At 32.1% G+C, this 12,894-nt stretch overlaps 2 protein-coding genes across 2 annotated transcripts; both read left to right on the top strand.

The window, feature by feature from the left end:
• The first annotated feature begins 142 nt into the window (after positions 1 to 142).
• LOC111396761 (homeobox-leucine zipper protein HDG1-like) lies at positions 143 to 2,596 on the top strand. Its single transcript, XM_023023266.1, has 3 exons — positions 143 to 918; positions 1,192 to 1,553; positions 1,781 to 2,596. The coding sequence occupies exons 2-3, from the start codon at positions 1,239 to 1,241 to the stop codon at positions 2,156 to 2,158; spliced, it is 693 nt and encodes a 230-aa protein (XP_022879034.1). The 5' UTR covers positions 143 to 918; positions 1,192 to 1,238; the 3' UTR covers positions 2,159 to 2,596.
• Positions 2,597 to 10,092: 7,496 nt separating this feature from the next.
• Positions 10,093 to 12,448, top strand: LOC111396752. Its single transcript, XM_023023256.1, has 3 exons — positions 10,093 to 10,432; positions 11,907 to 11,980; positions 12,236 to 12,448. The coding sequence occupies exons 1-3, from the start codon at positions 10,228 to 10,230 to the stop codon at positions 12,287 to 12,289; spliced, it is 333 nt and encodes a 110-aa protein (XP_022879024.1). The 5' UTR covers positions 10,093 to 10,227; the 3' UTR covers positions 12,290 to 12,448.
• Positions 12,449 to 12,894: the final 446 nt, after the last annotated feature.

The raw sequence follows: 12,894 nt of genomic DNA, 5'->3' as shown, positions 1-12,894 counted from the left end.
TCTCTCTCTCTCTCTCTCTCTCTCTCTCTCTGTTTGTGTGCATGCGCGCGCGCATGTGTGTGTGCAACAGCTATCTACTAGAAGCATGTTTGAGTAAGCTTAAAAGTTAAACACATGTTGATATTTTACATTTTTCTTTAAAAGTAAAAAATTACTTATTTGACAGAGTGGTGAGAGCTACTTGAAAGTAACTTATTTGTCTAAGAAAAAGAATTTTGTGTTTTAAAACTTATAAGTAAATTTCTTGGGATTAGCCAAACATGCAATAAGTATTGCTTTGAAAATGCACATAGTTTATGAATTGTATGCGACAAGTAGCTGGACAATCTGAAGCAGCGGCCTGCCGAAGCCCTTTGGCTACTTTGAAGAAGCCATTCAGCTCCCCATTTATGGAAATAGAGAAAGAAGGAGTGGTGATCCTGTGGGTCTGCTGCTGTGATTATTATGGACCTTATTGTCAACAACCTTATTGCAGTTGTGCATTACTTGTGCAATTTGCATGCAAGTATGAAAATCAATTCAATAGTTGTCGTAACATGCTTGTGCAATTCCAGAGCAATTTTGGAAATCAGCTGGAAATTTGTGGATATATTTTAACTTCAGAACAATTTGGAATACCTTATCATTGCTTCTAACGGGCTTGATGCATCTCTGTTTTTACTGTTTTAATTCTCATGATAGCTCTCCTTTTATTTTCTTTTTTTTGGTAAAGAAAGGTTGGTAACTTCAAAATTGAGTTTCAGGTTACCTGGGTTGAGCACACAGAATATGATGCCAATGTCGTCCATCAATTATATCAACCATTATTGAATTCTGGATTGGGCTTTGGTGCACAAAAGTGGGTCGCCAGTCTACAAAGACAATGCAATTACTTGGCTGCAATCACATCCTCTACAATCCACAGTGGAGATCATGCAGGTGTTCTATTTAAATTGTTTTTTTCTACTTCCACAACCATAATACTGGATATGCAAAGCACAAAGCAGGCACACGAGGGTCTTTTAATTGTTCTATATCTCCTTGTCAATGGTATAGTTTTACTTCGTTTTTTTCATATTCTAGAGGTTCAGCTGTACTTCACCCTTCTGAGTTTATTTATGTTTTTTCACATCAATGAAATCTGCCCTTTTTGGTGGTTTGATATGAAGAAAAAAACCATCTGGATACTGATGCATATTTTGTATACACCAGTAACCAATCCAGCCGCCAGGAGGAGTATAGGACAGCTAGCACAACGGATGACTCGCAGCTTTTGCAACAGTGTTTGTGCAACGGTGCACAAGTGGGAATTAGTTCAATCTGGAAATGCTGACAATACCAAGTTGATGATGCGGGAGAGCATTGGTAACCCGGGGGAGCCTTTGGGTACTGTGTTGAGTGCCGTGACAACTGTGTGGTTGCCAATATCTTGTCACTATTTATTTGACTTCTTGCGGAATGAACAAACAAGAGGTCATTGGGATGTCTTATCTCAAGATGGTTGCGTGCAACAGATGCTGCACATTCCCAAGAGCCAAGACCTTGTCAATAGCATCTCTGTTCTTCGAAATAGTGTGAGTGGGTCATGCATTTTAGGGAAATTTGCAGCTGATATTTCCATCTGTGGAACTATGTGCCTAAATTTGGAACAACTCAAAAAATTGAATGAGAACCCCAAGTGCTATATTTAGCAGAGGACCTCACCTCAGCTGCAAATTTCCCTCACATTTTACTAAAACAATTTCGATTCCAAATTACAATTTTCTGGTTATGAGTTTTCATTATGTACTTCGACTTTCAGGCTGCTGCCAGTGCTAATCAGATCAGCATGCTTATCTTGCAAGAGACGTGCATGGATGTTTCAGGATCACTCGTAGTACATGCGGCTGTCAACTCTGAAGCAATGAATTTGGTAATGTCCGGGGGTGATCCTTCTTGTGTGGCTTTATTGCCATCGGGATTTGCAATTCTTCCTGATTGTTCTCCTGTTTCTGATGGGCATATCAACTACAATAGAGGCAGTGATGAAGGCAATAGTGGCTCGTTACTTACTATAGGATTCCAGATATTGGTGAATAGCTCGCCTGCTGCCAAGCTCACGACAGAATCAATTGACACTGTAAATTCCCTCATCGCTCGCACACTCCAGGGCATCAAAGTCGGTCTCCAGTGCAACTGATGTGCGTGAAACTACTCTACTTCAAAGCCAACATATATATTTTCAAATTTTTATAATGCAAACTTGACTATGACGTTGATATAGAGAATGAAGAGAGAAAAGTCTCTGGTTTGAGGTGAACAATCTTGGTACAGGTTTGAGTCAAGAATGAACCTTTTTGTTGAATCCTCATGGAATTTTGGGTGGAAATGCAACGTGTTTCTTTTATTTGATTTTGATGGGCGTCGTCCCTTTTCTTGATCTACTTCGATTACAACTAGCTAGTGAGTATTGCGTGTCCAACCAAGTGGATTGTGGTTTGGTCAATGACTCAATTGATCTCCTAGATAAGATATCTTAGTAGTGTTCTATTTGTTGTTGAAGTTTCTAGGAATTCTTGAAGGTTTATGGAACTCACCTATCGCATTTTGTCATTTTGAAATATATTTTGTTCACAAAGATTTGGTTCAATTCTTTGATTTTTATTTATTTATTTTGTCTTTTGTTAAGGCTTTATGCACAGATTCTTTATCTTATAGTCGAGTTTTGCGAACCATTGTAGAGAATTTTGGATGAAATGAAAAATTAAAACCTATTTAAAAGATAAAAAAAATAAAAAAAATTCCTACATTGGATTTCGAACCAGTTGAATCCATTTGTGAAATTTTAATTTGTAACTTGTTCCATGCGATTATGAAGAAATCCAGACCAAGAAGCCATTATCATAGGAATTAAATGTTGGAGCCATAAATAAACATAATTAAAGTGCTACACTTGGGCCAAAAGAGTGTGTAGGATGTGCAAATAATGGGAAATTTATACAAGGGAAAAATTCATAAACTATGTATTAACTATGCACAGTTCAAAAAACATGTTTAAAGTTTAACTAATACAAAAATCAGGTTTTTATCTAATTAATTAAAAATATTTATTAATCAAATATAATAAAATTACAATTATACAGTTAATGATCACGTGTACACATTTATAGGTCACAAATTTATTTTTTGATTACATATCTTCAAATTAATTGGTCACAAATTATTTTGAGGTCACGAATCAAAACTTTGATAGGTTACAAATTATTTCGTGATCACGGATCACAATTTATCCATCAATTTTATAGGTCACAGTTTATGTCCTTGGTCACAACTCTAAAAAATTATAGGTCACGAGTCACAACTATAGGTCACAAATGGTTATAAATCCAAAATATTATAGGTCACGTATTTTTGAATTTGATGGTCAAAAATTATTTTTTAGTCATAAAATGATCGAATTTCAAGGTCACAGATTAATTGTCGGTCATAGACACCAAACACCAATCTCGATCCATCTCTGTACATGGCCACAAATACTCCACCACCAAACCCACCACCATTGCCATCTGAACCACACCATCGCCGCCTAAACTAAATCACCAACAAAACTGCCACCGTGTCCTTCACCGCACCACCACAACCTCCAACAAAACACCGACCAAGAAAGGCGACCACAAACGCCACCATCACACCCACATCCACGCTGTACAAAGTCCACCACCATACAAGACCATCGTCATCGCACAAGACACCATCCAAATCCATCGCCAACCAAACACATCGCCACCGCAACCTCATGCCCACAGCCAGCACCCTTACCACCAGCAACACAAACCCCAAAACTACTCCACACCCACTACAAAAATCAAATTCACAGTTAAAGACCGTCGTCCACCACAACCATTTTTGCAACATCACCGTCACCAAACTTCAAACAGCAACACCACTGCATAGGCGCACACACTACCACCGATCAAATCCACCACTACCGCCTGTAAGTTGTAACCTACCTAGATCGACTGTAACCCTATTCGTGGTCGTGAAGCAGAGGAGAAGAGAGAGAAAACCAATAGAATAGCCACCGGTGAGGATGCTTTTGAGCGTCGCCTCCGTCGTGATCGCCGTCGTCATCGTGAATCGTCGCCGACGGTGGCGACGATGGTGTTTCATGATCTAGAGAAGGCAGAGTATGGAGATGGTGGAGAGAACAAAACGTAAAATTAGGGTTGGGGAAATTGAATTGGAAGAAATTAATATTTAAATTATTAAATCAATACCTGATTGTTACATAATGAAACTCTAACCCTGGTGTTTGAATTGTGATGTTTAAACTCTTGGATTTATGTAATTTTCCCTTTATACAAAATATCTCATGTTTGATAATGTGAATTAGACCCACCTAATACATACATTACAATATATATTGTGCAATGTAATATTATAAGCTTGTTTGATTCCCATTATAATGAGAAATCTCCAATTTTTTGTTCCTGACACTGTGGGACCATGTCCTTGACGGTTGATCAAAATGACCATCTAAAACAAGTTTTTCACTTTGGAATGAGTGGTTGCAGTAGTACATTTCGTAATTTCAAAATTATCCTTTGGAAGGGAAATTCATTTAATAATGGAGAGGAGTGTTTTTGTAAATGGAATGTTGAAGAGTTGGGATATTTTGGTCAATCCAATTTTTAACAGTTGTGTTGGACATAAATGCATTGACAAGTAAACAATAAATTATTTTTTTAAATTACAGAAGTTATTATTGAAAAATGAAGAATCTCGTTATAATGTAATTTTAATGAGTTTCAAACAGGGCTATATATCAAATATGCACTTACATTTTTTAATCAATTATTGTCTTCGTTTTTATTTATTTATTTATTTATTATTATTTTTTTAAAACTTGGAGAGAGATTCCTAAGACGAACGAATAGATACGTGTGATATTGGACAATATTCTAAAATATGGTGTGATTTACAAGTGTACATTAGAAAAAAAATGTTACACGTTTTATTTGTACACATTTCCCCTATTTTTCAACTTGTAAGAGATGTGTGTAAATTTTCAAAATTGCATTACTAGCCACAAAACTTCTTATAATTACAATATCCACCTATAATTTCTATAATTTACACCAGCCTCCCCATACATCTTCTATATAAAACAGTAAATCCTTCCCCCTAAAACCCTAACCCCTAACACTAATCCCCTCAAATGCAAACCTTCATTCTGCAATCTACATTTCATTCCAAGAAAATAGACTCGGGCTGCATAAGTTAAAAAAAGTTTCAAATATTATCGATTTAAGACCTAAATGAAAAGTATGATCGATTAATCGAAATTGACATATATCATTATCTTGTAATTAATTGGATTATACTTACAGTGGATTATAGTTTCGTGCTAAATGAATAAGTTTGATTTAGTCACACTACATGACATTTCTCGTCATATTATTGTCTTGATATATTGCTAAATGTCAATCAAGGACGAAAAATGAAAATTAATGATAAATTAAGATGAGAGTTTTAATTTATTGTATTTTGATTTTAGATGAAATAATAATTCACATTGTCTGATATTGTGACCGAAAACATAATAGATGCTGTAGGGGCCCTCAAGGTTGGAGATCAACCTTTAGAAAAATAATATTAAAAAAATTAATTAACCGACAAATGTCGAACATTTGTAAAATTAATTATTTGGGTTATTTATAAATGGAATTAAGCAATTAATTAGATTAATTACAAATTAATTAATTTATGAGCCAAGTTTAATTAATTAACTAATGAGTGGACTTATTTTTAATGGGTTGGTCAAGTCCGCTTAAACATATATTATTAAACTACTAGGGTTTGAATTAACTCACAATTAACTCACATTACATCACAATTACAATATCTATATTCTTACGAGTCAAAGAAAGAGAGACTCTAATTTCCTACTCTTGTCCTCTTTGGTGGATTATCATTAGAGATTAGACAATTGGATAGTTGCGGTGTAGAAAGATCGTTGTAGACAATATTTACGAGTAGGAGGAGAGATCATGATTCCTCGTAATTAATATTCTCAAAAAAGTTTGAAAATTTTGTTAAAGGTGAAATTCTTATCACGATTTCTATCTGAATACAAAGATGATTCTTGAAGGGAATTGAAATTTAAATTCTGTGTGCATTATAAGTAAATTCCCAATGATTTGAAGAAAGAAAATGGAAAACGAGATGGATGAATCTGGAAAATTTAATGGCTATGAAATCTTAAAGCCCCCATTTGTTTCCCATTATTTATTCATTAAAATAAAAAATATGACCGTTATCCATCACATCAAGCCACAATATTTAAAAATCTATCTCTTATACGGGGTCCGTAACGACTATATTTTTCATTCTCATTTTCCTATTAAAGTATGTTTCTGATTGCTCTAATGAGTAGATCAATTGTAGCGAGTCTAAGTCAAATAATTCTCATGTCAAAGAGTGACTCTAAATTTACACACGGACATCCACCTGTTTGGTGGTTGGTTTAGATAGAAGTAAGAAAATGAGGTTAACAATTTGTTTGTTGTCGTGTCAAGCATTTAATATTTTACACTAATGTCGCCAAAGTGGCTTAACAAAGAAAGAAGTCATTTGATGAAGATGAACGTTACATCACAATCCTAAATACATGCAACTGAATTGAATAGGCAACATGCTTAACAATGACGAGTGTTGTGCCAAGATAACCAATTGAGGCACAGTTGATATTTGAAGCATTCACACAGTATTTCCCTTTACAACAATGCTACGATGACCGAATTTTCTTGACATAAAGGCTGATCGACACTCACAATGAGAGAGGGCCCACTTCTTTTTTGAATTTTTTTATTCACACGGGATCCACCCACATGTGAGAGGATGTCAACCATTATGGCAAAAAAATTTGGGCAAAGTAGTTTAATCATTCCCTTTATTGTTTTGAGAAAATCTTGCATGTGTCGAATGCCATCAAAATTTTTGTCTAACTTCTAACTTCTTCAAATTGTCACTTCGATCTAGTAAAGGTCAACAAAGGAAGAGTCCCAAGTGCATATCAATTCTTCTATTGTGTATCCAAGTAGCAAGATTTGATTCTGTCCAAGTGTTTGTGAAGCAATAGCGGATAGAACCATAAGAGACGAACGAACGTGATTTTTACTTCGAGTAAGGGGTGATTATATCAGTATTCTGAAAGTCATCCCTATCCAAGATGTGAGAAAAGAGATATTTTGACCGTCTAATGTGGCCTATAGGCTTGGGTATTTTAACTGAAATCGAATCTATTGAACTACAATCGGTCAAAAAAAAAAAAAAAATTGAAAATCAAATTGAGAATTGACTTTGTCCGAGTCGATTCTTAATTCTTGAACCAGAACTGTGGATACTTGAATGAACCGATTTTTTTATATAATTTATAAGCTGGGTGAAAAATATACAAAATTTAAAAATCATAATTTGGATAGTAATTTGTCTAAAATCTACACTCTTAACTCTAAGAAAGCGAGATGGCTCCTACTTTTTCGCCTTGCACCTCACATCAGATTGTTATATTGAAGAGGTTACTACATGTTAATCTTTGCAATTTGAGTTTCTCATGACTCAAAAAGTTCAAGCCAGGTTGTGTAAGTTGATGAATCAAAAAGTTCATTCTTTGCAATTTCATCCTTTTACATTCTTGCATTGTTCACGAACCTAAGTGATATTTTAATTTCATTTTATAATATGTGGCAATTGATATTCATAGCTTGGGCTGTCATGTACATTTTTTATTATCTTGAGTTTGTGATTTTCTTTACAAATTTTTATTTTTTATTCAACCAAATGGAGTTCAATATGTAGACTACAATTTCTTAATACTATATAGTAATATATCTATTAAAACTAGAAGAATTTAACCATTGTCCATAATTAAATTATATACTCTGACATGTCACACGTATGCATCAAATAAGATTTATTAAGAAAAATAACTTCTTCTAAAACTGTAATTTTTTTTTATGTTTTAATTTTCTCCTCTTTTTGTGTTCACTATTTTGCTCCTTGAAGATTTCTTAACTAGAATTTTTCATTGCACACATATTTTCAAATAGTAGCATATTAAGTATATATATTGAATTAACCTATATGAAAATGTTCAGTAAATGTATATAAAGAAATGTTATGGGCAGAATCGAACGAGAATTGAATTCTATAGGTCGAGTTTGGTTTTGGTTTCGATAATTACAAGGACATGAATGATTTCATTTATTTAATGACCAAAGTATGATGGATGATTTCGAGTATTAAAATATTTGGACCGATCCATCCGACGTTCAGGCCATTGACATAGGTGCCAAATAATCATTTATGGGTTTTGAATGGCCATTTTCATTATAAGGGCTTGTTTGAGCAACATTATTTTTAAAAAAAATATATTTTTCAACAGTAATTTGATATCATTTCAATCAGACATTTTTCAATAAAATAATATTAAACGTAAATTTAAAAAAATTGCTTATTTTTTAACCACACAGTTCTCATTAATTTGACATAAATAATGAATTTTTTTTTAGAATGTGGCTCGAACATGGACTAAAATGAAACTTACCATTTTTGTATGAAAAGTAAAGTGGAGATTCTAATTTCATATCTCTTTATTAGAAAGTATTAAAATTTTGACATCTTTCATAAAAAAATAAAATGAAAAAATTGGAGTCAAAAACAATTTTATTTTTTGTTTTCTAAAATATTGTGGTGGAAGAGCAGTTGAAATGTGGTGGCCACACACATGGTATGATATGCTATTCACTTCATCAATGTAGACTTTGTCTGTGTTAATTTGGTAAATATTCTGAGGAATGAGGTCAAGTGATTAAATCAAAATAAAAATATCAAAAAACACGTCATCCTTCATCTTTCTCTATCCATCAACAAAATATCTTTGAAAATCTCTCAGAATTTGATCTTTTTCCCAACCTCAGATATTTTTACCTTTTGCCCTTCTTTCTTATACTCGCGCCAGTATACAATATTCCTACGCGCGCTCTCTGTGCAATAAAAGTAAGAACAATACTTTTCTTTACAAAAATAATTGCAATTCCATTATTATTTCATAATTTCTCGGAGATATTTTACAATACCGTTAAATTTTCTGAAATTGATTTGCCGTAGTGAATAAATATCTAATAAACATTGACAATAACATTTAGATTTTAATTTAAATTAAAAATTACAATTAAATTTAATCATATGTTTCATTAAATTCATAACTTTTCAATAGCACATTGCATTAATTTTTATTAAAATCTACTAAAAATCTAATTTTAATATTCATCAAATAGGGATTAAGTAAATATTATTTTCTAAAAGAAAAAGATAAAACTATTCAAATTATATTTGTGATATTTTTAAAAATATTTAATTCTTACATTTGTTTAGGGTTTTTTTGTAAGGATTTTGATAATTGATTTTTTGATCGTTAGAGATAAAGTGAGTCCTACATGTGAGAGAAAAATTCAAAAATAACGGCTGAAATAGTAAAATAACAGTAAAAAAATTGATTTTAATTAACTTTTAAACTCTACTAAACAAGCTGTTAATATAAAAGTTAGGCATCAAAAACGAAAAAAAGTACTATCGTAATGTCCTGACATATTTATGAAAAATATAAGCAGTAAAATACGTTCCATTCCTTTTGAAATTCTCGATATCAATCAACTTCTTTTGAATTTCTCAAAATTAGTCTTGAATTTAGGCATTCCGAAAATATGAATTTATTACTTTTTTTAAGCCCCGTTTGAGCCACATTATTGTAAAAATGAGAATAAAAAAGATAGTCGTTATGAAACTTCACGCAAAAGATAAAAAATCAAATATAATAACTTGATGTGATGAATAACGGTCAAATTTTTATTTTAATGAGAAAATAATGGAACTCAAACAGGACCTAAGAGTAGCTATTAAATACATTAATTAATTTGATATTTTTAAGAATTTTTTAATTTAAGCACAAAATAATATCAAAAAGAATACACCGCGTGTCGATCACGTAGAGCGAGTACGTGAACCATTCAATACTCTCATCCAAGACCAGCAGTTACCAGAGGCTGCGAACGTTGAGAAATACAAGTCAGGTACTATAAAAACCTAAGAATACTCCTTCGTTTCCAAAGTTAGCAAAAATACAAACCCTACCCATTCACCCATCTGGTTCACCGGAAACAACATCGGCGGCAGCGGAGGCTTCTCCGGCGACCCAAAAGTGAGATTATGGATAGCATGAAGAAAATGAGTTTTGATTCAAATTGGCATTGGACAAATGAGAGACACACTGATTTCTTGAACTCCATGGAGGCTTCATTTGTTCGAACAATGTTCGAAGGTCAAATTTCTCGTCTTGATCGCTATATACCGGACACGACGGAATCTACGCAGGATTTGGGGAAGGAAAGACGAAGAAGATATTCTACCTCAGGTAACAATAACAACCATATCTACACAAATTACATCAAAGCTATGTTTAGTTTTGCTTCAGAACCTTCTCTCTTTTACTACCCAACTCCCATGGTTAGGCAAATTTGGTGTAAAAATCACTTCAATGGTAAAACCAAATTTGGATAATTCTATATTCCCTATTTGGCCTTCTCCTTCCTTTTACAATAAATTTTTTAGATTAATAGATTTGAATTTATTTATAATTATTTTAATGTGATAATTATTTTTATTTAACATTTAATTGAAGCGTCGCCTATGAAAGTTGAGATGCTTGTAAATGAAAATACCCTATTTCAAGAATTTCTTGCTTTGCATAGACAAATATATATATATGCAATTTGTAGTTCGAAATGCATTAATTGATCATGTATAAGATAAATATAGGAATTCCTTTGTTATTGTCATTATCAGTAACTTTTTTTTTGTATGTTTAATGTATTTTTTTAATTGCGATATTCTGTTTAATATTTGTTTAATTTATTCATAAATGCAATATTTTAGTTAATTAAATATAATTTTTAATTTAACAATTTTAGAAATATCATAGTGCAAAAAAGAATAGAAAATCAAATATATAATATATACAATGAAGAACATAATGCACATATTTCCTTTAATTATGAACTTATTTAATGTTTAATGTATTTCTTGTACATGTGAAAATTTTGAATTAAGAATGAACTATTTAAATTCTTACACTATGTAACCATTGGAAAGGTTCCATTACACCAAATATGGTGTAAACCATTGGATTCAAAAGAATCTAAAATATTGTTTCTTGCATAGTTTAAGAATTTAAATAGTTCATTCTTAATTGGAGTATACAATAAATATACTTGATTAAAAAAATTTAGAAAATGACGTTTTGAAGTATTAAGAGCTTGTTTGGGAAAGATTAAAATTTGATTTTAATCTAAATCTAAATCAAACAATCAATATTAACCACATTTTTCATAGGTTTCGCAACTTTTCAACCATACAATTTACTAAAAAATTTAATTTTGATCCCTACCAAAAATACACTGAGAGGGTTTTGACATCCATTTTGTTGGAAATATGAATTTTAGAATAATAGATTAATGGAGAATGTTTGGATAAAAAATAAAGAAAATTTTTTGATTTACGTGTAATATTATTTTAGTGAAGAATTGTAGTTAAAAAGAAGAGAGAAAAATGAATTTCGATAAAAATAAAAATCAAACAGGATCTAAATATGTTTACGATCAAGGAAATGTGTGCATTAGTTCTTCATTATATATATTATATAATTTATTTTCTTTCTTTTTTCTTTTGCACTATGATATTTATAACAATCTAAGATAATAATGGCATAGAAATATCATGAAGAAATGAAACCCTCGAATATATGCTTTTAAATTGATACCATCTTTATGAATGATGATATTTTTATTGTTCTAGAATTTTGATTCGATGTTTTTGTTAAAATATTGTAGAGTTGAACAGGCGAAAGAAGGATAAGAGAACCAGATTATTGTCATCTCAATCGGATATTTCTTCACAAGATCAGGTTAGTAGATATTTTTGGAGTGTTTGGCTAAACTTAAAAATAAATAATTCCTTCTTTCGGCAAAGCAGAACTTAAAAATTACACATTTTTCAAAAATTGTTATTTCAAATTCATTTTCTTGCTTTAATAGTAGACGAACTGGGGCTAAACTTAGCCAAACATGCTCTAACAAATCAAGCCCAAAAATATCATTGTATTATTCTATTTATCTTTATATAACCAATAATATTGATTATTATAATGTGTATAATTCAGGTGGTCCCACAAGTGAACAACAAAAGAGATGATAAGGAAAATGATGAGACTTGAAAGAGACCATCTTGATGTTCCCAATTGTGTAGAATGTTAATTTGTACCTTTGTTGTGTGTTTTTCAATTTGTTATTTCTCTTTTCATCTTTGAAAAATCTTTGGTTTTATGCAACTTAGAAGTTGTTAGAATAAATTGGTACCTTAATTTTGGTCTCAACTCGATCACCCAACAATGTAAGAAAAAGGTCTCAATATCAACTTCGAAGTTCAAGAAAATTTCAATACCTAGTCATCATGGCTAAAAGTCTAAAACCAAGAACTTTAAAAGTCACTAAATCAAATAAAAGATTATTTATAACACGAAATAGGGATTAATAAGATTCTCGGAAAAGAAAAATGCGATTTCATTATAAATAATTATTTCTAATTCACATTCAAAATGGATAGGGCCGAGCTACTTGTATCAGGGCATTTACAAACCCCCCACAAGGGGGACGGGGCCCTTGCACAATAAATACGTGGACCTTTCCCCCCATGTGAGGGGTGTGTAAAATTTTCATATGGTGAATGTTTTACGATGAGTTGCCTACAAAAATCAATTTGATAAGATGGATGCTGGATATGGATCCTAGGTGTCGACAACATGGACTTCGGAAGCACAAC

Source organism: Olea europaea, chromosome 1, assembly GCF_002742605.1.
Source record: "Olea europaea var. sylvestris chromosome 1, O_europaea_v1, whole genome shotgun sequence".
Classification (NCBI taxonomy): domain Eukaryota; kingdom Viridiplantae; phylum Streptophyta; class Magnoliopsida; order Lamiales; family Oleaceae; genus Olea; species Olea europaea.
The sequence above is the reverse complement of the archived record's forward strand: the minus strand, read 5'-3'. Positions and strand labels throughout refer to the sequence as shown.